This window comes from Adiantum capillus-veneris, chromosome 4 (assembly GCF_014529385.1).
Source record: "Adiantum capillus-veneris isolate H3 chromosome 4, ASM1452938v2, whole genome shotgun sequence".
Lineage (NCBI taxonomy): Eukaryota > Viridiplantae > Streptophyta > Polypodiopsida > Polypodiales > Pteridaceae > Adiantum > Adiantum capillus-veneris.
The window spans coordinates 124,787,498-124,811,532 of NC_140934.1; the positions used below are offsets into that span (position 1 = coordinate 124,787,498).

The window sequence follows — 24,035 nt, forward strand, 5'->3', positions numbered from 1 at the left end:
TTTCTTCTCTTCTTGTGCTTTCTACCTCATCGCTAGAGTCAGAGGAAGAAGTCTCCGAACTGTCAAAGGAGAACGAGGATGAACCGGAAACACCCTCTAATCAAATACGTTTCTTTGGCGTATTGGTGGCCTCAAAGGTAGACTTTCGACCCACGTAGTCGGGATAGTCTGCTGACTGACTCTTCTTCCACGACTGCCTCTTAGTCTTCATGAGTCTGCTTACTCATCGCTCTATAGCTTCATCAAATTCATCTTCCGAGTACATCCTTTGTCTTGGTACCGCCGGTGTAGATTTCTTCTTCAGCATTGACTTGAGAGGCGAACGGATGGCGCCACGCCATCAAGAGTGCACCTTGTCAAATGGGTTCTTCGCGAATACTGAAGCATCTGTTGAGCACAGTTATCGACCTGCTGTTGACACTGCATCTCGATTCTTTCGTATTCTGTGGGTGGAGACGGACCATATTCTTCTCCTGAGTCGTCGAATGACAGGATTCGTCGATTGAATCCATGTGTGCAGTAAGTAAAGGGATCGGATCCTCTGTAGAAGAAGAATCGTCTAAGCTCTGATACCACTGCAATAGACTTCGACACTCCAATCCACGAATCTAGTGCAACACACGCGAGAGAAACTAAAAGAATTGAATAAAACTGAGAGAGAGATGACACGGCACAATGGAGTTCCACGCTTAGAAGTACTTGCCCGAAAGACTGACACCCCTTCTCGGTATTTCTTTATTATTATGCTTCAACAAGTACAATGTTCGAGGGTCCACTCTCTCCGCAGCTCTTCCAAGCTAATCTCCCGGAAGAGAGACCCTGGCAATTCTTATGAAGGCCCTTGGCCAAAAGCAATACATGAAAAGAAGAAGTCTAAAAGCAGCTAGCGCCCTTTAAGGTTGTCCGTACGTGGTGCCACGTCAGCATGTCAACGCAATTTGCAACGAAAATCGCGGAAGTCCGTACAACCTGACACGTCATCAAGCGGACGCGCTTTTGGGTGTCTTGCTTTATTTTGATAAGTTTTAGGCCCTTAGGCCGGGGTATCATAAGCTGGGAACAACTTTATTAACAAGTTCTATAAGTTGGTGTCCTTTAGGCCATGCCACATCATCACTTTGTGATAGGTGAGCACTTCATTGTGATAGCTAATCATCATGCTCGCCACTACTTCCTGAGCAAACCTTAGGAGCGAGTCAAATTTGGGACGTCAAGTTTGGCACTAGCTGCTCCTTCGATTCGATGACGTTCTTTGTCCTGGTGAGCACCATGTCCTAGCTGAGTTGACTCAAGTGAGAGCTTACAGATATAGAGGATGATTTCCTAGACAGCTTCCTTTGCAAGATTGACACAGCACCAAAATGGTTATGTGTCACAATATTGGAAATTTGAATATGCGGAGTGGAAAGGCTGTATGCAATATCCACATTCAACAACCTAGATCTAAAGTCAAGTTCAAAGATTTTGGAATAGGAACGGCAACGGGCATGAAATGCCATTCCTTGAAACTATGGTCAGGTTACCATTTAATTCATATGCATCGTAGTGATATTTTTAAGACTGTATTTTGAACACAATTTGGGTACGATAGTTTTGTGGTTTACCATTTGTTCTCAAACTGCACCTGCGCCATTTGCACGAATGGTGACGTGTCATGACTCAATAGAGTAAATAAAGCCGACTTGGAAGCACATCCCAAGTATGAGCGGAGCAAATGGTGGCAAGTCCCGGGACTATACGCACTGATGATGTGGCAGCTACATACAGATAGGGCCGATGTAGCAACGTCCGGTGTTCCTTTTGGGCGTGAGTTAAAACTGCAGATGATTTTGATGCGCTTCTGGGTCACTGTTGCAAATAGCAAGTGATTTTAATGTTGCTTCTGGTGTTTTGGGGCCAAGTCCCAATAAATGAGAGGCAAGGGTGCCATTAGCACTCAATTCTTTTTGTCAGAGATCATGTGTGTCTAGTCACACAAAACAGTTGTAATCGTAACAGCTCATCAATAAAACAAAGAAATACGGCCAGGAGCACCTAGTTGAGGGGCCAATATCTTTAAGAGTGGAACACTCCCACTATACGTCTCTTGTCTAATATTATTTTCAGTTCAGTTTTTTGTTTTCAATTCAGTATAATTACAATGTTCTTACCACCTTGTCAGGTGACTCACCGTTTTTCAGTGGTATCAAAATTCAATCAATTATTCTTCTTAGAATACTCCGATCCCTAACTGCAACAACCAACCATGAAAGCATCAAAGATCCTAAACATTCAGAAGAAGAGTAGTAGTCTGAAGAAGTAGAAGAAGAAGAAGAGGAAGAGGTCGACAAAAGAAGAACAGTAATAAACAGCTGACGAGGATGATCAAGATTCAAGAGGATCGATCTGAAACTGGGCATGCCAATCCACAATATGTGGAACACGCTCGACAATACGAAGTCAACAGTCTCATGAACATTTGTTTGCCTATATTAAGGATCCTTGTTGTGCAAAGCTTACTCAGATTAGACCAATAAACACAATGATCAAAAAGTGAAAAGCAGTGGTGAAACCTCAGGTTAAAGCCAAGACAAAGGTGAAGGCGACTAAGTTTTTGTCAGTAAAAAGGAATCCAATCCTTTTGCAGATAGGCAACAACAACTACAGATGATACATCATATGCTTTTATGTCTCCTTATCCAGGTTACCTCGGTCGGATACCAAATTTTTCAGATATGCCAGCCAAGAGTCAGTTTTGTATGCCTGCACGGGAATTCAGTCCCCAAGAAGCAGAAGCTTCCAAACCATATGGAGCAAAGAGGTTTTGGCTCATATGGAACAGAGATGCGTGGTTTTATGGGAGGAATGTACCGCTTATGGATTTCCACCAAGGAGGGATCAGTGGCACGTATGGAGGAGGTATGCCTCCAAGTTTCGACAATGAGGGTAACCCGCTTCTATGGCCTAATGCATATGATCAGCTGACTTCCATGGAGGGTCAAAAGGATTACAAAGGAGGAGGCCAGAATTTCAAGCTCGATACCTTTCCATGGCCTTGAGAGGAAAAGAATGCCCTTGTTTGTATTTAATAGTTTGACACGATTTCTTCAGTAGGCTTGACCTCCTTACAGAGCAGACCACATAGGGAGAGGGAGAACAGCAGTTGCAGATACACACCTTTTCTCAGAGATCCATCTCCCCCCACACACAGACATAGCATGGAGTCACACTTCAGAGTGGCATAGGATGTAGAAAGATGGAGTATCCAACAACTGACGCATTTAATTCTTCCATTCTGAGCCCCTAGCTGGATATTTCATCCTCACCCACATCATCATCCACCCGCCAAGTTCAACTTTCAGTTCTCAGTTTCAAATTCAGTGGATATTTATACAGATATGAGACCAGGACCCCTCATGTTAGATTATTTAAAAAATTTACATATACTCCATTTTTAAAAATGATGACCTAGCACAAATGGCCTACGATCTCTTAAGGCTCGCTGCTGCTGCCGCCCCCCCCCCCCCTCCCCCCCTCGCCTTCGCTGCCCTCCCCCCCCCTGCCCTCACGCGCCTTGTGCCTGCAGCTGCTGCTTGCAGCCCCTCAGTGCGCCACCCCACCCCACTCGCTGCCCGCTGTTCCACCTTGCCCGCCCGCTGCCCCTGCCGCTCAGCCCGTTTCCCCGCCCCCCACTCGCCCAGCCCGCCCGCGCCTTTGCCGCTCAGCCCGCCATCCTGCCCGCCTTTCGCCCATCCCGCCCGCTGCCTCTGCCGCTGCCTTATCGGCATTGCGCCTTGTCACGAGGACGTGGCAATTATTAACCATGTCACAGAGATGTGGCAACTGCTAACCTTGGTTGTTGGTTTCTTTCCAATGGGTTTTATTTTTTTTGTTTTGAGACCCTCTTTTTAAAGTAGCAAACGGTCGGACATTGTATGGCCAATGTGAACGGTACATTCACCCGCAGACGGGAAGTGGTCGGCATTGGAATTCGTATGGTAAGAGGATGTCTAGGCTTAGAGCAAGATCATATAGGGGGTGTTCCCCCCCCCCGTCGCACTTAGCAAGTTGGTGGATACTAGGAAGTGAACTCAATTAAGGCGTAAAGTCAAGGTGGGACTACCAACAAAAAGTATCCGACACTTGGGCCACATTGCACTTTTGGATGCGGTCCCAATGAGGATAGGTGGTCAGAAGACTAGTGGGAGCCCAACGGAAGCATCTCCTAAAATTTAGGGAATTGCTATTTTGGGCCGTGAAATGTGTTCGCGTCATTACCTCCGGTATGACTAGGGGAACATTTTATAACTCTGCCGCGAAGTCAACTGGGCAACTGGTCAGGATATTTTTAAGCAGCGAACCCGAAACGGGCAAATGCTTGTAAATCCGCCAAGTGTCGAATTTTCATGCACTTTCCTCTTGTAGAAGAAGTGGTGCTGAATTTTATGCTGGGAGAGGCCTCATTTCAGTTTTTGTCACAGGTTTAGAGCTATGGAGTGCTTCCTTTCCCTCTCATGTACAGTGTGGTGCTAGGAGTGATGCCCTGCACACTACACACTGCTCTCTCTCTCCCCTACGTGCAGTTATGTGATGCCCCACAAGAGGGCTATTCATTTGACTGATGTACAGTTGTGTGGGTTCATGCTTTTGTGCTGAAGCAAGAGCCTCCTTGAGCAGGAACAGGGGTAGCTAGCTGCTGCTCCAAAGCAGGCACTGGTGAGGGTCATAACCTCACCATACAGGTGCAAAATCAGCGCTGTGTATGCGTTGTAATTTTATTGTTTTTCAGCCATACGGACGCCACGACCATTGGGAATCGTGCCCCACTGGCAGAGGACAGTTAGGGGACTGTTTGGGGCTGGAAACATGGCAAAAACCAGTAAATACAGCGTGCTGAATTTACTGTTTTTGGACAGAAATCAGAGGATATACGCCAGTGCAAGTGAGTTCTAGTAGGGGAATTGGTTCCGCGTAAGTTTTGGGACTGTTATGCTGCCGAAATTTGGCCAAATCAAATGGTATCTAGGTGGATACACGTGAAGAATTCCCAGGACCTTACCTTGTAATTTACCCTCCTAAAGAATAAAGAAATACCAAAAGGGGCGCCAATTTTGGGGCCTACAGGTTGTCGGCGTCTGCTCGGAGCATTCTAGCTTCTGAGCCGTGTGTGTGATTAAGTGTTAATTCCCGTTACAGGTCTCCTTTGCAAGTGCTCTGTGTGTGTGTGTCTAAAGTAAAGAATTTCGGGTGAAAGCCAACGCCTACCGCCCTACGGGCCGGTTGCATGGTTCCGTCACCGGGACATCAATCACTTTTTCCTCAAAAAGTGAGCCTGGATTGTTCAGGGTAAGGACACACAGTGCAGGAACACGGGGATTATACTATGGCCGACAAGGGGAAGGGAATTATGGAAGAGGGTTCCTCTTCAAAGGACAGGTAGGAGATTCCTATGGTTTTTGAGATTGGCGAGAGCTCACGGCCACATCAGTCTATACCTCCTGTCAACGTGAATGTCCCTCCAGTAGTACAGGGCTTTATGACAGGGCAACTTGAGGATGATGCGTTCAAGACTCAGTTAGTTGCCGCGGTGAATGTCTTTTCACAGCTGGTGCAGAATCCAAGGTTTACGGAATAATTGCAAGCGCCACCAGTGCAACAGCAAAATAGGCAACCTACGCCGCGTACGGAGCTTGTTGATGCTCAAGCCTAGGTACTTCATGTGGCGCAGGAGGAAAGGGAACACTCGCATGTTGCGGAGTCGGGGGCTCCAAAGCAGGTTCCTCCCGTGCTTGAACAGGTGGCTAGAACGCCTATTCCACAGGTTATGCCAGTTCAGCCCGCCACCTTTCAGAGCCAGCATGCTGTCTTGAATGGACAGGGAGCTGGATACCAAGTTATGCGCTCAGTTTTTCCACCACCCACGGTACATCTTGGGTATTTCGGGGGTGGATCAGTGTTCCAAAGTATGGCTGGTTATGCGCCTGGAAGTCAGCCGTACATGCCTGGAACAGTGTTCGGGGGTATGCAAGGCATCATGCCAAACCCCATGTATGGTAGTATCGGCATGCAGCAGGGTTTTCATAGCAACCACGGCCAGTTTGGGGTGCCACAGGGTCATTTTGGCATGGCTGGTTTTTCTGGACAACAACCAGATATCGCACCTCTGACGCAAAATGTGAATGGCCAACACGTGCCGATCATGCCTACTACAGTGCCCGTGTTGCAGATCATTCCGTATGACAATTTGGGGGCACTAGAGAAGCCGAAGGCTTACAAAGAAGGTGGTGCAGCGGTAAAGTTCAGTACTTTCAGTGGTTTCGAGGACAAGACAAAGGCACTCACTTTCCTCCAACAGTTTGATACAGCTTATGCGGGAGGGAATTTTACAGAGGCCTCGAAGGTCAGGAAAGCTACCACTTTCTTAATGGACAATGCGCTTACATGGTGGACGACATTGTTAATGCAAGGACAGGCACCCGCCACTTGGGTTTACTTCAAGCAAATGTTTGCATCTGCTTGGCTGTCAAATGAATTTGAAGCTGACGTCCTGACAGATTGGCACCAGCTTACTGCAGCTTCGTGCGAGAGCTTGCTGGAGTACAATAGGAGGTTTTGTAAAGCATTACTCTCAGTGACCTCCTACAGATTTGTGCCATTGACAGAGCAGATAGAGAAGTATTGTTGTGGGCTGCCTAAACGGCTTCGCGATTACTGTACAAAGAACAGAGTGGCTACCCTTACTCAGCTTATGGAAGTTGCGAACAATGGTCTTGCCTTGTTGAAAGGAGAGGACAGTGGATTTCCGAGCAGTGACAAAGGAGGGCAGTAAAAGAAAAATTCAGCGAAGAAGCCCTTTGTGCAAATGGCTCCTGATGCGTCACAGGGGTCAGAAAAGGCCACCAAAGACAAGGATTCAGCCGGGACTTCTGGAGCGCAGGCAAAGAAACAGAAAAGGAAGCCTTTTGTGCGCAAGTCGCTCGAGGAAAAGAAGGTCCTAATGGCTGAGAACAAATGCTTTATATGGGAGCAGCCTGGTCACTTTTCTATCAATTGTCCACAAAGGAAAAGGTCAGCTGACTCAGAGGATAAAGAAGACCAGAAAGACAAGAAGCCAAAACCCACGGCAGGTCTAGTGCAAAACATGGTGGGTGACAGGCCCAGCACAGATGCCAGTGAGTTATGCAAGGCATGGGGTAAAGTTAGGGATCAGACGGCACTCATCTTTTTTGATCTAGGTACCAAAGCCAACTTTATCTCACCAGAGTTAGCTATGAAGCTGGGCATCAGAGCTGAAGAGATGGGGTACACAGCAGAGGCAGGGTTGGCATGTCCTGGCCACTCAGAGTGTGTTACTCCCATCATTGGAAAACTGCGTCTGCATATTCAGTCGTATGTGGACACTGAAGAGTTTTACATCATGCCGCTGGAAGGTTGTGACGCCTTGTTGGGGATCCTGTGGATGTTCCGAGTGCATGGAGTCTTGGATGCCTACAACAAAAAGATCACTGTACAGCATAGGGGCAAAACTCACATCTTGGATGTAAAGCTTAAAGGAGAGTCAGTCCCTATTGTATCTGCTTCTGCTATCACTTCTGTAATAAAGAATCATCTTTCTGTGTACTTGATTTTTGCACGTGATGTCTTAGATAGTGATCAGTCAAATTTATCTGTGTTAGATAAAGAAAGGTCAGCATTTTTGCAAAAGTTTAGTGACTGTTTTTCTGATTCGTTACCGTCGCAATTGCCGTCAGAGAGACTTGAGGACCATCGGATAGATTTGGTGCCAGGGTGTAGCCCACCAAATAGACCTCCCTACAGTATTAGTGCGCCGCAGCAGAAAGAGATTATGGGCCCGGTTGAGGAGTTATTAGAGAAGGGGCTAATTCAGCCTAGTTCTTCACCCTTTTGCTCCCCAGTGCTCCTAGTGCAGAAGAAGGATGGCTCATGGCGCATGTGTATTGATTACCGTGCGTTGAATAAGAATACCATCAAGAATAGGTTCCCTATTCCTAGAATTGATGATATTCTCGATCGTTTAGAGGGTGCTGCAATTTTCAGCAGGATAGACCTTAAGAGTGGGTACCATCAGATTCGTATAAGGCCAGAGGATGTGCACAAGACTGCGTTTAGAACGACATTTGGTCTTTATGAGTTTCTAGTGATGCCGTTTGGGCTAACAAATGCTCCTGCCACGTTCAACAAAATGATGGACCGGATTTTCCGCTCGCATCAACAGTTTGTTGGAACGTTCTTCGATGACATGATAGTGTATTCGAAGAATGAAGAGGAGCATAGGCGTCACTTGACCATTGTGTTTGAAGAGCTGTGCAGTCAAAGGTTACTTGTCAATCCTAAGAAAAGTGAATTCTTCCTCGAAGAGATCCACTTTCTGGGCCACATAGTCTCAAAGGATGGTGTTAGAATGGATCCCGCAAAGGTCGAAGCTATCAAGACATGGCCAGACTTGAAGACTGTGCACGATGTCAGAAGCTTCTTGGGATTGTGTTCCTACTATAGAAGGTTTATCAGAAATTTTGCAGAGATAGCATCGCCTCTTCACGCATTGCAAAAGAAAGAGGTCACTTTCAGATGGACCCAAAGAGAGATTTCAGCTTTTAGTCTCTTAAAGGAAAAGTTGACTTCAGATCCAGTTATTGTTTTGCCAGATCTCAAGAAGTCATTTGTGGTCCAGTGTGACGTGTGTGGCAGTAGCATCGGAGCAGTGCTAATGCAAGATGGACGGGTAGTAGCTTATGAAAGCCGAATTTTGCAGGGCCAGAGAGGACTATGCAAGTCTATGAGAAAGAGCTCTTGGCCGTGATTCATGCGCTTTCTAGTTGGAAGCACTACCTCTTAGGTGCTGATTTTGTTGTCCAAACAGATCATCAGACCTTGCGATACTTCTTGACACAGTCAAAGTTATCCGAAAAGCATATGCGATGGGCAAACATTCTTTCCATGTTCCACTTCCAGATTATGCATGTGGAAGGCAAGAAGAATGTTGTGGCTGATGCGTTATCAAGAAAGCCACAAATTTCAGCTGTGTCAATTCCTTATCATCATGAGTTAGATGACATGAAGGAACAATATACTGCTGATGAAGATTTTGCAAGGATCTTTGAACACTTACAAGAGGGGCAACATCACGAGCACTACCTCCTCAGAGATGGTTTTATGATGATGCATGGCAGACTTTGTGTCACTAGGCCATTGCGACATAAGGTCATGGAAGAGAGTCATGTCCCACCGTATGCAGGGCATCGTGGCATTGATGCAACAATTAAAGCGGTAGAGACATTCTTCTATTGGCCTACCTTGAGGAGAGATGTGGATGCCTTTGTGCGAGCATGCATAGTTTGCCAAAAAGTCAAGTTTGACAGGCAAAAGGCACCAGGGTTGTTACAACCACTGCCGATTCCGGATAAGCCATGGGAAAGCATTGCTATGGACTTTATCTTTGATCTTCCAAGGACGCCAAGAGGGAATGATGGTATATGGACCATTATCTGCAGGTTCAGCAAGCAAGCCCATTTTATCCCTGTCAGGAAGAAGATAAAATCTGATCAGATATGGTACGCTTGTTCATGTACAATGTGTTTAAGTACCATGGTATGCCACAATCGATTATCAATGATCGTGATCCTCGCATGACCAGTTTGTTCTGGAGAGGATTGTTTCAGAACATGGGCACTAAGCTCAAGTTTTCGTCTTCGTTTCATCCACAACCTGATGGACAGTCAGAAGAGGCTAATTCTACTGTCTTAGATCTGCTGAAATGCTATGTGTCAGATAATAAGGGCAAGTGGGAACAGTATTTGCCTATGCTTGAGTATGCGTACAATAATACGGTGCATTCGTCTACTGGCAAGGCACCTTTTGAGATTGTTGAAGGCGGCAAAAAGGTTCCTCCCATTTTGCATACAAAGGACAAGATCTTTGAGGCAGATCGATATGTTGAGAACATGGATGAGATGTATAAGAAAATTAAAGTTGCCTTGGAGAAGACTCAGGCAAAGCAGAAAAAGGCTGCTGATCGTCACCCTCGTGAATTGCTGTTATCACCTGGTGATTGGGTTCTGCTAAGGTTCGAAAAGGCAAGGTTAGAGAAGATGAAGGGCAAGGAACGGCTGTTTCCTAAGCTCAACATGCGTTACTATGGGCTTTTTCAAGTGCTTGACAAGATCAACGATGTGGCTTACAGGCTGAAATTGCATGATGCATGGAAGATTCATAATGCGGTTCACGTGAGTCTTCTAAGACCCTTCGTGGGTGATGTGCCAAAAGATATGCCAGTTGAGGATCAGCCAGAAGTTCAGGAACTTGATGAGATCCTGGTACCTGAGCAAGTTTTGGCACATAAAGAAAGAAAAGTTAAAGGACAAGTTGCAAGACGCTATTTGGTGAAGTTCAAGAACTATCCACCTATGGATGCAAAGTGGATGGAAGAGCATGAACTGTCAAAGTCACCAAATGTATTGCAGCTACCTTGAAGCCTTTCGGTTACAGCCTATTTATGCCCCAACCCAACGTGTGCAAAGGAGGGGTAATGATAGAGCTAGTACACCAAATGTACATATAAATTCAGTGCCATAGATGGAAATGGCAAAAGTATGAAGGCCTCATTAAGCCATTTGTATCTATGTATGTTACGACCTTTCTTGCGGATACATGCGATGATAAAAGAGTGTTGATAGCACAAGATCATCAATGGAGTGTATTTATGGTATGCAATCGAGGACGTTTGTGATTTTAAGAGGGGGGTATGTCACGAGGACATGGCGGTTATTAACCATGTCACAGAGATGTGGCAACTGCTAACCTTGGTTGTTGGTTTCTTTCCAATGGGGTTTATTTTTTTTGTTTTGAGACCCTCTTTTTGAAGTAGCAAACGGTCGGACATTGTATGGCCAATGTGAACGGTACATTCACCCGCAGATGGGAAGTGGTCGGTACTGGAATTCGTATGGTAAGAGGATGTCTAGGCTCAGAGCAAGATCATATAGGCTCCCCCCCCCGTCGCAATTAGCAAGTTGGTGGATACTAGGAAGTGAACTCAATTAAGGCGTAAAGTCAAGGTGGGACTACCAACAAAAAGTATCCGACACTTGGGCCACATTGCACTTTTGGATGCCGTCCCAATGAGGAAAGGTGGTCAGAAGACCAGTGGGAGCCCAACGGAAGCATCTCCTAAAATTTAGGGAACTGCTATTTTGGGCCGTGAAATGTGTTCGCGTCATTACCTCCAGTATGACTAGGGGAACATTTTATAACTCTGCCGCGAAGTCAACTGGGCAACCGGTCAGGATATTTTTAAGCGGCGAACCCGAAACGGGCATATGCTTGTAAATGCGCCAAGTGTCGAATTTTCATGCACTTTCCTCTTGCAGAAGAAGTGGCGCTGAATTTTATGCTGGGAGAGGCCTCATTTCAGTTTTTGTCACAGGTTTAGAGCTATGGAGTGCTTCCTTTCCCTCTCATGTACAGTGTGGTGCTAGGAGTGATGCCCTGCACACTACACACTGCTCTCTCTCCCCTACGTGCAGTGATGTGATGCCCCACAAGAGGGCTATTCATTTGACTGATGTACAGTTGTGTGGGTTCATGCTTTTGTGCTGAGGCAAGAGCCTCCTTGAGCAGGAACAGGGGTAGCTAGCTACTGCTCCAAAGCAGGCATTGGTGAGGGTCATAACCTCACCATACAGGTGCAAAATCAGCGCTGTGTATGCGCTGTAATTTTACTGTTTTTCAGCCATACTAACGCTAGGACCATTGGGAATCGTGCCACATTGGCAGAGGACAGTTAGGGGACTGTTTGGGGCTGAAAACAGGTTAAAAACCAGTAAATACAGCGTGCTGAATTTACTGTTTTTGGACAGAAATCAGAGGGTATACGCCAGTGCAAGTGAGTTCTAGCAGGGGAATTGGTTCCGCGCAAGTTTTGGGGCTGTTATGCTGCCGAAATTTGGCCAAATCAAATGGTATCTAGGTGGATACATGTGAAGGATTCCCAGGACCTTACCTTGTAATTTACCCTCCTAAAGAATAAAGAAATACCGAAAGGAGCGCCAATTTTGGGGCCTACAGGTTGTCGGCGTCTGCTCGGAGCATTCTAGCTTCCGAGCCGTGTGTGTGATTAAGTGTTAATTCCCGTTACAGGTCTCCTTTGCAAGTGCTCTGTGTGTGTGTGTCTAAAGCAAAGAATTTCGGGTGAAAGCGAACGTCTACTGCCCTACGGGCCGGTTGCACGCCCCCCCCCCGCGGCCTCCTTTGTTTTGTTTTTTAGCCTTCCTTCCCGAAGATTTCCTTCAGCTGGCATTGTCAGTACCCTTCCTGGGACAGTGCTCGTCAAGGTCGTTGACAGCGTTATCTCTCTTTCCTCCTTTCCGACATAGCAGTAGACACAGATGGAGGCTCCAGCTCTGCCACAGAGGGACTCGCCCAAAGCCCCCTCGCCTGCCGACCCCGCTGAGCCCACCATTCAACTTGCTCTTTCACCGGCAGAGCAAGCGAGCCTAGCCGCAGAGGTAGAGCGCTTGCAGGCGACATCAGTCATCTGCAAGATTCTCGGCACCCGACCTAGCAGAGGAGAGCTACGAGACCTTCTCTAGGCCCGCCTTCTTGCAGAGGTGGGCAAGATCTTGGATGTCCACATTCTCGGACGGGATTACTATCAGATCAAGTTTGAGACCTCCGAGATGGCGACCAAGGTCATAGCTATGACAGAGGCCTTGGACTCGGCAGTTGGTTTGTCCTTCCCCCTCTGTGGTAGGGCCGAGACAGAGTGGTCCCTCGACTCAGTGTTGGGATGGCTGCGTACACAGGTTCTCGAGTTCTCTCATCACATGGGAGAACTTGGAGTTACAGATTTGCTGTAGACTTTGTGACCATTGGCCAAGTTTGCGGTGACACCCCCAGACACAGCAGGATGTAGGCACATTGTGGTATACTTCTTTGCGGATACGCAGTGTTTGCCTTGTTATGTATACATTCATGAGGACTCCTGGACAGAGGAGGTTGCTTTATGCACGGCTCGTTCTGCTTGGGCTTGGGCTAGGCACTCACTGCAGTCTCGCCTATCTAGAGGACGCTCGGATGCGGATTACTCCCCATCCAAGCCAGCCTCGAAGATAGCACGACTTGCTGCTGTGGCAACATCTGTTCTCTCTCGCTCACCATGAGGATCGTCTCATGGAACGTGCAGGGACTAGGTGGGCCCCAGTTTCAGCGACAGCGGGGCCGATTGCGTCAGGAGCTTCAGCGTTGCCTTGTGGGAGGAGAGATTGATCTCTTTATGCTTCAGGAGCACCATCCGTGTGAGAGCCGCATTCGGCGATGTGGTCAGATTTTGTGTGGACGATATGATACCTTTTGGTCAGCTGCTTTTGGACCTGGAGGCATCCAGGGTGGGGTATGTATGACTATTGCGGATTCATTGCAGCAGGCCATTGTGGGCAGAGGGATTATTGCGCCAGGCAGGGCTCAGTGGATTACTATGCAGGTTCAGGGTGGCCTTGTGGGCTTCCTGAACATCTATGTGCCCAATGTGGCGAGTGCTCGTGCAGAGTTTTGGTCACAGATTGTTGAGTCTTTGCCTCAGGCCGACCATTGGTGTGTAGGAGGGGACTTCAACATGTTGGAGGACCCTTCTGACAGGATTGGAGGCAGCCATGCTACTGTGCATGGAGTCGAGTTAGCAGCTTGGGAGAGGTTGTGTATGACTTTGAGGGTCTCCGATACATGGCAGCACTCTGGCTTTGTGAGGCCTCCAGACAGTCTTGCCTTCTCTAGATCGGACGGCAGAGTGGGAGGAGTGAATCTATCGCGGATAGATCGCTTCTACACTAGTGACCACTTCAGTGACTTGGGGGGATCAATGGGCATCCTGGCAGGGACTTCCTTCTCGGACCATGCACGAGTGATCCTCACAGTGGCAGACAGACTGAGGAGTGGGAGCACGATTCTTCGCATCCCAGAGCGGGTCTTGTTGGACTCAACACTCAGAGAGAGGGTAGAGGCTCTCTGGACAGAGGGCACGGACAGCCAAGTTCCACCTGCAGACAGAGTGGCCTTAAGCCTAGCTCAGCTGAGCCACTTTTTTCTTCAGGAGTCTCTGGCTCGCCGGGCTGCAGCGAGAGAGGAGGAACAGCGTCTCAGACGAGGCATTGCTTCACTACAGAGGATGAGGGAGCAGCATCCAGACAGTCCATGGTTGAAGGAGCAGTTACAACAGGCTCGACAGGAGCTTGCTAGCACAGAGGAGAGGCCTCATGAGTTTGCCTTCCACCGACAGGCATCTCAGTGGACTCAGGTGGGTGACAGAGTGACTGGGGCTTTTTTTGAGACAATGGGACCTCGGCACTCGCATGCCAAGGTCAATCAGTTGAGGAGACCCGATGGGTCACTTGCTTGTGAGCCCGAGGATATGCGTGCAGTTGTTATTGACTTTTACCTTGATTTACTGTCAGCTGAGCCCCAGTCAGAGCGGCAGGATGCATGCAGGGAGCAAGTTTGGGCACAGATGCCTTGTCTTGTGACTGAGGAGATGCGCCAGAGGCTAGAGATGCCACTGCAGCTTGAGGAGCTGCACACAGCTCTTAGGGCCCTTCCTCGTGGTAGCTGTCCAGGTGAGGATGGGTTGACTCCCAACTTTTTCTTGGAGTACTGGGACCAGCTTGGCCCAGATCTTTGTAGTGCCTTTCATTACATTTTGCACACAGGAGTGATGCCTGATAGCATGAGTGAGGGCCTGATCTACCTCATTCCAAAGGAGGGTGGCTCCTTGGATGAGATTCGACAGTGGCGCCCCATCACCATCCTCAACTCAGCCTACAAAATTCTTGCCACAGCTCTTAGGGCCCTTCCTCGTGGTAGCTGTCCAGGTGAGGATGGGTTGACTCCCAACTTTTTCTTGGAGTACTGGGACCAGCTTGGCCCAGATCTTTGTAGTGCCTTTCATTACATTTTGCACAAAGGAGTGATGCCTGATAGCATGAGTGAGGGCCTGATCTACCTCATTCCAAAGGAGGGTGGCTCCTTGGACGAGATTCGACAGTGGCGCCCCATCACCATCCTCAACTCAGCCTACAAAATTCTTGCCAAGGCTCTGAGTTTGAGGATTCAGCCACTTTTGGAGAGCCTTATACATGGGACTTAGACAGGTTTTGTCAAGGAACGCAGTATCCTTGACAACATCTTCACTTTCTGGGAGGCTTCTGCCCTGGCACGGCTCCGTGGGGAGGACCTTGTGATTCTTCTTCTCAATTTTGAGAAGGCATACGACAAAGTTGACTGGGACTCTCTACGCAGGATGGGCTTCTCAGATGCTTGGATCAGAGGGGTGTCAGCTTTGTACAGACAGGCTCACAGTCAGGTGCTTTTGGCAGGAGGTAGAGGTGAGCGCTTCATGCTCACACGCTCGGTCAGACAGGGTTGTCCTCTTGCCCCCTTTCTCTTTCTGTTCTATGCGGAGGCGATAAGCAGATTTTTGGTGTCACAGCAGGTTGGTCTGCGGGGCTTAGCACTCCCTATTCGGGGAGATGAGCTACTGGATGCTGAGTTTGCCGATGACTCAGCCTTGTACTTAGAGGGCCAGGAGGCCAATTTGCACAGATGTGAGCAGGCTTTGGAGACCTTCTGTTGTGCATCGGGCGCACTGATCAACTGGAGAAAGACAGTGGCTTTCTCGGTTGGTAGTGCTCTTGTGCCAAATTCGATGCCAGGCGAGGGTTTCACGTGGATTCCCCCAGGGACTGCAGTTCGGTACTTGGGTTGTCAGGTTGATTTGTACTTGTCCCCCGAGCAGCAGATTGCTCCTCTTCTCCTGTCCATTAGGAGAAAGCTGCTACATTGGAGCTCAGCACGACTTTCGCTGGCTGGTAGAGTAGTAGTTGCCAACCAGGTGTTGTTGGCAACTATGTGCTACATCACTTCTTGCTGGATCTTCTCGAGTTCTTGTATCAGCCAGGTAGAGAGGCTGATCACGAACTTCCTTTGGTCAGGTCGTGACACTCAAATTGCCCGAGCCAAGGTGGCTTGGTCGGTCATCACACTTCCTTGTTCTTAGGGAGGGCTTGGGATCATTGATCCAGCACAGCAGAGCAGAGCCCTTCTTGGGAAGTTCGTAGTCAGAGGACTTCTTCCAGGAGAGGAGCCCTGGAAGGAGTTCTTGCTGCAGAGGCTTCGTGCCAAGGTGCCTCAGTCAGGAGGCCCTTGGCAACCTTCGACCGTATGGATCTTTACAGAGTTGCGCCGAGTTGGTTTGAGCAAGAGATTGGAGGACCGCTTTGCTGTGAGTTTGCTCTGATCTTGGGAGCTCTTACAGCGTGGCCTGGAGCAGAGACAGCCGACGTGCACGGAAGAGCGCCTACGTCAGCCCCTCGTCCGGAAACCCATGGTTAGCACTCAGAGAGGCCACTTGGTTGGTAATCGGCCTCATGTTTCTTGGGTCCCATGGGAGCAGGTCCAGCGCGCTCTCTAGGTGACTGGCTAGAGTTCAAAGGTTTGTCAGAGGAGGTGCAGGGTTTCCAGCTACAGGGCATGAGAGGGGTGCAGAGCATGTGTCAGGACATCACAGAGTCAGTTCCAGCTGAGTGGCTCACGTCTCTCGAGCCAGTAGCACCCCGGTGGATGGGAGCCTTCACATGACTAGAGGTTCTCATTTCAGTCAGGGCCTGCTCAGAGTCTGTCTCAGCCCTGTTCTTCAAGCTTCAGGGTGGGGGACGACTATAGCGAGTTGCAGTAGAGGCCCCGCAGGTAGCAGAGTGCTGTTTTCAGAGGATCCGAGTAGTGGGCATCTGTGGGAGGACCTGCGTCATAGACCCTAACCTAGCGGTTCTTGAGACAGGACACTCGAGGCTATGGGCTTGGGAGTATTGTCCGCTGGCACGAGTACAGTGGGATCCTCGTGAGTGGCTATGGAGGGACCCCTTCTCTTCTGCAGACCACCCAGGAGTCCCTTTCTTTCAGTACACTGTTCGATTGGGACGTCATATAGTAGCAGCACAGAGAGAGGCCCTCCCCGTTGCAGCACGTCATTGGCAGGAGGAGGGTCTCACAGTCGAGTTCTTGGCAGACTTTTGGGAGAGGTTGTGGGACTCCAGACAGCCGAGGCGAGCCACCTTGTTTCAGTGGTTGGCTGGTCGCACATAGAGCCACAGCAGTAGGGAGCTGGCTAGTGCATAGTGGTCTCTCGGCCACATGTGCAGCTTGTGACCATTTGGTGGAGAGTCAGCGTCACTGTCTTTGGGACTGTCCCTCTGCCAGCAGGTGTGGCTACGAGTTCTTCGGCTGATGCCTGCTCTCTCCACGGCTCGACAGTACACTTGGGGGGCAGCGGCTTGGTCCACCCTCACGGGCCCGACACTTCAGTTTGAGCTATCTTCCACCAGTAGGATGATAGTGATACAGGGGGGGCGTCCTACACTCCAGCCTGCTCTACAGAGCTTACTCCACAGGAGTGGTGCAGTGAGAGAGAGGAGTGTTGGGAGCTCATAGTAGCCTAACACTTTTGTTCATCTGGCGGGCCCGCTGTTTCCGCATCTTTGAGGCTCGCCTTGTGCCATCAGCAGAGACTGTTCGTGACTTTTGGCTAGAGCTGATCCATACTCTCAGAGGACAGCTTGAGGGACTACAGGGCAGCTCCGACCGCATGCGGGAGCGGGAGCGCCGCGAGGCTTTCCTTCAACTCTGACGCCCTGGGCCTTTCTACACCATTGTCCAGGGGGTGCTCAGATGGCACTACTGTCCACCCGTGTGGCTCTTCCCTCCTCCCATCTCTTGATTTAGCCTCATTGTATATATGCTGTTTTTTCATTGGGAGAGTCTCCCCATCATGCTTGTTGTAGCCCTCTCTTGCACAGGTGGTTGTAGCCCTATTGGCAGTTTTCATTAACTAATAGAAGGATCTTTTTCTTGGAAAAAAATAAATGATGACCTAGCCCCACAACCAAACTGTAAGAACTTCTCCTTCCAAACAAAGTACTTGTCCTTGATATAAAAGCTCAGCAGTGATTTAATGTAAAAACAAAAACCTGGTAAAATTCCTGTGGCGGATTTGGGCCTGCAGCTTTTCTATAGACTTGTGAGATTTCAAAGTGCTTGATTGAAGAAACCTGTCAAAGTTGAAGAGATAATAAGCTATCCTGTAGAAACCAAATGAATCTCAACATCTGACCTGATTCAGAAGGATAAAAACCTGGTTTGCAGCAGCCCAACACACAAAACGGGTTCGCAACTCAGATCGCAGCTCCAACAATCTCCCAGCAGAATCGATCATAGTGACCATCTGACCTCTTTGCAATGAAAAGAGCACCTTCAAGTTAGACAGACGAGGTGACTTACGCTGGCTTAACTTGCTGAAGTTTGAACAAAAGCAAGCTGGCTCTGAGTACATGTAACTACCAAAAGCTTACTGTCTATTGTAAAAGACCTCAATTTTGAGCACAACAAAGCAGTACACGACCTACCAACTTTCAGGCCGTTTTCCATACATCAGTTCAAATTCAATCAAAAGCAAGACTGAATATAGTGAAGGTTCCACGTGGCAACAAGTGAACGAAAGAACAGAACACTAAGAGGCGATGTAAGAGGCTAAATGGCATGTTTAGGTGATCCTTGAAGAGTTCGGGACACATGTTTATATGAACCTAATCTCTAAAGCTGAAGATGGCTTCTACACCATGGAAGATGCAGCCCATCTGTAGGTTCAATCTTTACAAGAATTACACGCACGTGCGCGCGTGCACACACACACACACACACACACACACACACACACACACACACACACACACACCCCTTTTTTTGTGTAGCGTCAGATTAAATTTCTAATGGGAAACCTCAGAACGAATAAAACCCATAGAAAACATTACAAGTGGGAAATCAGAAACAGTCAAAGTAGAGCTCAGAGTGCAGGGAGGAGAGCATATCCAAATCAAGGGCAAATTTAAGAGATTGAAAAAGAGAGGCTTTAGAGAGGAACACAGTCCACCGGAACATGCTGAAATATGAGAAGATTACATGCTCTTCAAACTGTCCAGAGCACCCAAAATCGAACCCAAGCCAAAAGGTATGCATATGGTTGAAGCAACGGCGGAAGCATTCCAAAAAGCCCAAAAGCCAGACCAAAAGCTATCCCAAAAAACAAAAACGAGTGCGAAGGCATGTGGAGATGTAATCAGCAAACCGATGCATATGAGAATAATACTACAGTAAATGCGGGATAGTGTCAGTTTTTGTTGTGCAACGAATACATCGTGAAGCAATAATTCTTCATGCATAAAGAAATTTGCCTGTGGGGAGAACTCCAATGAGACATCTCCACATGAATATTTGGGTTTTTTAGGGAAGTTTATCATATCACAATTCCATGACCTTATTGCACCACCATGTAGTACATTTATGCATATTCTGTCACAAATTGATGACATGGCATGACCTATACAACAGACTCCGGACAGAAAGAGGTCAGAGCCCCGTACAAAGATGCAGCAGAAGTTGTGACAACTTGTAGAACCAATCTGAGAGGCCAAAAATGGAAGGACACCAATTTTTATAAGTTGTACCAACTTATGGGGTCCCGATGGGGCCCAAAGGGACTAGAGACTGAAAGGCATAAAGGGTTGATGACGTGGCAACTAAACTGTTAGTCCCCCGTCAGATCCATCTATCACAAATTGCTGACGTGTCAAGCCACCAAAGAACGGAGCCAACCTGCAGATCCCGACCGAGGGGCCTAAACCGCTTTGTCTTACAGGGCATATGCCATAAGAACCCAAGACATGGCGTTCATGGATTCAGCAAAATACTTGCACGTTCTCCTCAACGAGCTTCGCGACATTCTTTCACGGCATCCTCAACAGAATCTTCCAATGCTGCAAAGTTTTCAACAGTTTTTGAATTACATGTTACTCCCTCTGATGCGCCAGGTGGTACCTCCTCCTTCAGCACCAGAAAGTATGAGAGCTTCCAACCGGCAGCCTTCCCAGCCGTCTGTTCCAATCGGGGGAGTCTTCAGAAATATGGTGCAGCCATTTGACCTTGATCCTCTGCAACCGCCGTTGCCCCCACCTCCCCCACCACCACTTCCACTAGGCTACAATTGTTGGAGCCCATATGGATAGCCTTATTATCCGTACCCGGGAAACGCGCCTAACCAACTGAAAGATTTCAAGGATAGCAGCACAACCGTCAAATTTTTCACTTTTTTCGGATGAAAGATCATAAGAAAGCATTGCGGTTCCTATAGCAATTCAACAACATCTATGCTTTGGGGAACTATACAAAAGAATCCAAGATTTCTCGAGGAACGGGATTTCTTAAAGATACTGCGATGCAGTGGTGAAGTTCAATCGTGACACAACCGCATGCTCCAAGGACCTGGCAAGCTTTAAAGACAATCTTTGCACGCAGTTATATGACTTCTCTTTTTGAAGTCTGGATTTTGGCAAAGTGGGGCACCTTGAAAATGCTTGCCATAGAAACCATGCACGACTATAACAAAAGGAAGGTTTCTCGATGTGTACCTTACGGTGTCCTTCTTTACGTTCGTTCCCTTGGAGGCCCAATGCAAGCGATACACTATTGGATTACCATCACGATTGCAAGAATATTGCCTATCCAAGCAAGTCTCAACTATGCAAGAGCTGATGGACCATGCCGCGGTCGACAACAAACTCATGAAGGGAATGTTGGAGTTTTCCCAGAACTAACTCTGACCACCAACCAAACCTCTCAATAACAACAAACAAATTCTCGGAGTCTCGTGCAACCCAACCTCATAGGCCTCGTCTGAAGACTGACACAGCGTCAACGAGAAACTCTTTCACAAGAAGCCCGATGCTTCGAACGTTTTCAAACAGGGCATACATTCACTTCATGTCCAGAGAAAGCCTCGATGTCTACAAAACGTTGCCTCAGGGCCACCTCCATCTAAGAGAGCTAGATCATTCCATAAATATGGTCTGAGTTTTAACAATTCTCCAAAGGTAAGAGTGCATTGAATGGGTGTAGACATGATTGAATGAATGTTGTCTACTTCTATGGTCTGTTCAGCTCTTTTTACTTGAGTGGTCTTACACACTATGGATTCATTTTGGTTATCTCTCAAGTAAGAAGGTAATGTTTTCAAGGTCAATGGTTTCGACATTACTGAAGCTTCAGATCCGCAAATCCCCGTACATGGATTGTACATCCATATTCATATCAGAAGGTAGGTTATCTAACCAGACTATTGGACTAGTCCCTGATATCTATGGCATACACCTTAAGAATACAAACGAATTATGTCGCGCATATGGCAAAGTCAACAGCTTAAAAGCCCTTATTTTCTTTGCTCCCGGAGCTACAGAGAACTTCATCCATCTGTGGAGAAGTAGAAGCTGAGCTAGCCACGGGGCAAACTCAGAAAGTGGTACCGCTCAACTGGTGCTCTTCCAAGATTATCATAGAAAAGCCCGATTTCCACATTATGAAGTTGAGCAATTGCGACGTTCTATTGGGCATACCTTGGCACGACAAGAAGGATGCAATTCTCCACATCCGGAACCAAACCATTACCCTCATGTAGTAGGATAAGCCAGTCGTCCTCAAAATAAAGTTCGGCTGTTCAAACAAAAACCTGAATGAATTTTCGAGTTGTTTTGTAGTTTAATGCTTTTGAACTCTCTTTGAGGAAGTATTGTTTGAAATGGATGGTATCTATTTTAAACCTACCTTGGTGCCGATTTGATCTGTTTTTACACCTGTCTTGACTTTGGTTTAAATATTGGTTTTATTGATTGTTAACTTACTCCCGGGTAGAGTAGTGAGAAATGTTGTTTTGGTATTTGTGTGAACCTCGGAACGACGCAAACGGGATGTCTGGGGATCGTTTTGTTGTATGCTGGAATCCTCCGAATGACGCAGACGCGATGTCTGGGGAGCGTTTGGTTGTATGCTTGAACATGCAAGCGGTGCAAGCTACAGTTTTGGGAGCGTTGGTTGTATCAGTCCTCTGAACTCATGGCCCGGACCTTTTTAGGTTATTTGCGGGGGGAAGTGACGAGGTAGTCGTTGAGTAGCTTCATACTACAGACCGTCTGTCTCGGAGGAGTACTCACCGGCGCTGTTCGTTGTGTCTTGTAACATGCATATGTGAGCATTTGTGTTGCATTGTGATGTGCCAACTATTAAATATTCCTTATTGGATGAGATGCTTCTGGAAAACCAATGACCCATGATATCAAGAGCTCCAATCTGGCATGAAACTCCTTATTGGATGAGATTCTTTTGGGAAACCAACGACCCAAGAAATCAAGAGCTCCGATTTGGAATGAGAAACCTGATTGTGCCTTCGATTGTCCCTCGGAATGACTCCTTTTTTTTTTTTGGAGCTAACTTGTGTTGTTTTGCAGATATGCTATAATCACGGACGATTACTTTCTTTCAAGAAGGGGGGATGTCACAAATTGCTGACGTGTCAAGCCACTAAAGAACGGAGCCAATCTGCAAATCCCGGCCGAGGGGCCTAAACCTTAAAAAGAAGCAACAGAAGAAGTAAAAGTTCCAACCTTTGGTGGGACCCCGTCCGATGGGGCCTAGAGGACCTAAAGGCATAAAAATAATGCAAGCCCACATGCACACTCACCTGCGTAAAGGCTGATGATGTGGCAAAGCTGTACGAAATCCCAGATTTCATGCTAACATGCTGACGTGGCTGTTGTACGGATTTCCATTGAGAGTGCTACATGGCAAATGTAAGGATTTTCGCAAAACGTGCTGCTTGTTTTTGGGCGCCAATTGTTAAGCCAGTTGCTTTTGAGTTTCAAGCTTTTCATGTAAATTGCTTTTCAAGGCCAAGGGCCTTTCAATAAGTGCACAAGGCTCAGTCTCTGGCACTCTTCCGAGTGAAGGTGCAGAGCGCGAGTACCGGCATTCTACCGAGTTCAAGTAATATAAAGAAATACCGAAAGGGGCGCCAATGTTTGGAGTCAGTACTCTCTGGAGTGGCATTTTGCCACTCCGGGTCGCGTGTGCTCTGTCTTTCAGTTCAAATGTTGTTGAAGTGCTAAGAATCTGTTCAGTGTGTTCTTTTTCGTTGGCACGTGGTGCCCCGTCTCGTGACACCATCCTACAGACATGACACAAGCCAAACTCACACCTAGACACATGTAGTGAGCAGACATTAGGCTAACCCCCCAGCTATAGAGCCAATACGGGCTCACCCCCGAGCCTGGGACCTACAGCCAAGCGGACTAGCCTCTACCACGAGGGCTGGTATCCCATACCACCAAGCCCACACGAATACGGGTGTGCGGGCAGAGCTGCCAAGGGCCTAGAGTCCAGGTGTGGTGATCACACAAGATCTCATCAATGAGTCTCTAGTCCTATTTATAGGACTTCATAATTAAAGGGACAGGTTCACAACTGGCTAAAATCGGCCTGTAGGGTAGCAGACTTTGGCTTTCACCCGAAACTTTACTTTAAACTTTAGGGGACAGAAAAACTTTGCAAATAAACACCTATAACGGGAATTGACACTTCAAACACACATAGCTTGGAAGCTAGAGCGCTACCAAGCAGACGCCGACACTTCTTGGCCCCAAAGACTGGTGCCCCTTTCGGTATTTCTTTATTCTTATTGCAAAGAAACGATCTGATCACTTTCACCTAACTCCCACCTAGCTGTCTGGACCTGTCCATGGCTGTAATCGCAAGTATTTGACCCAATTTCGCCAACATAACGGCGCAAAATCCCTCTAGGTCAAAACCACACGCCTAGGACGCTTTTCCCCGCATTTTGGAAGCTTTATGGTGAGCTGCAGGTCAATTTCAGCGTACTGTAATTTTTTGTTTTGCCACTATTAGGTGCTTACAGCTCTGTACACGCATCCCAAGGCTTCGCGATGGAACTGTGTGAACCTGTGGGGGATTAGCAATTAGCTAATCCGGTTCCTATTCAGAAGATTCTTGCCTGGCAGATGCACATAAACCCTCAAAATTGTACATTGTCAACTGAGTAGCCCATCTAGTGGGTATGTGCCAAAGAGGAGAGAGAGATACACGAGAGCAAGTCATCG

At 47.7% G+C, this 24,035-nt stretch overlaps 1 protein-coding gene across 5 annotated transcripts in view; it reads right to left on the reverse strand.

Moving 5' to 3' along the window:
• Window positions 1–24,035, reverse strand: part of GCN2 (protein kinase family protein) — a 253,789-nt gene that overhangs the window by 52,392 nt on the left and 177,362 nt on the right. For all 5 annotated transcript variants that reach the window (XR_015187920.1, XR_015187919.1, XM_086511103.1 and 2 more), the window contains exons 18-19: window positions 18,173–18,269; window positions 18,009–18,089 (exon numbers count right to left, since the gene is read on the reverse strand). Coding sequence is in view for 3 of the 5 variants with exons in the window: in XM_086511103.1 (XP_086367229.1) it covers window positions 18,009–18,089; window positions 18,173–18,269 (178 nt within the window). In the remaining 2 variants the exon portion in view is untranslated. The remainder of the gene's footprint in view (window positions 1–18,008; window positions 18,090–18,172; window positions 18,270–24,035) is intronic.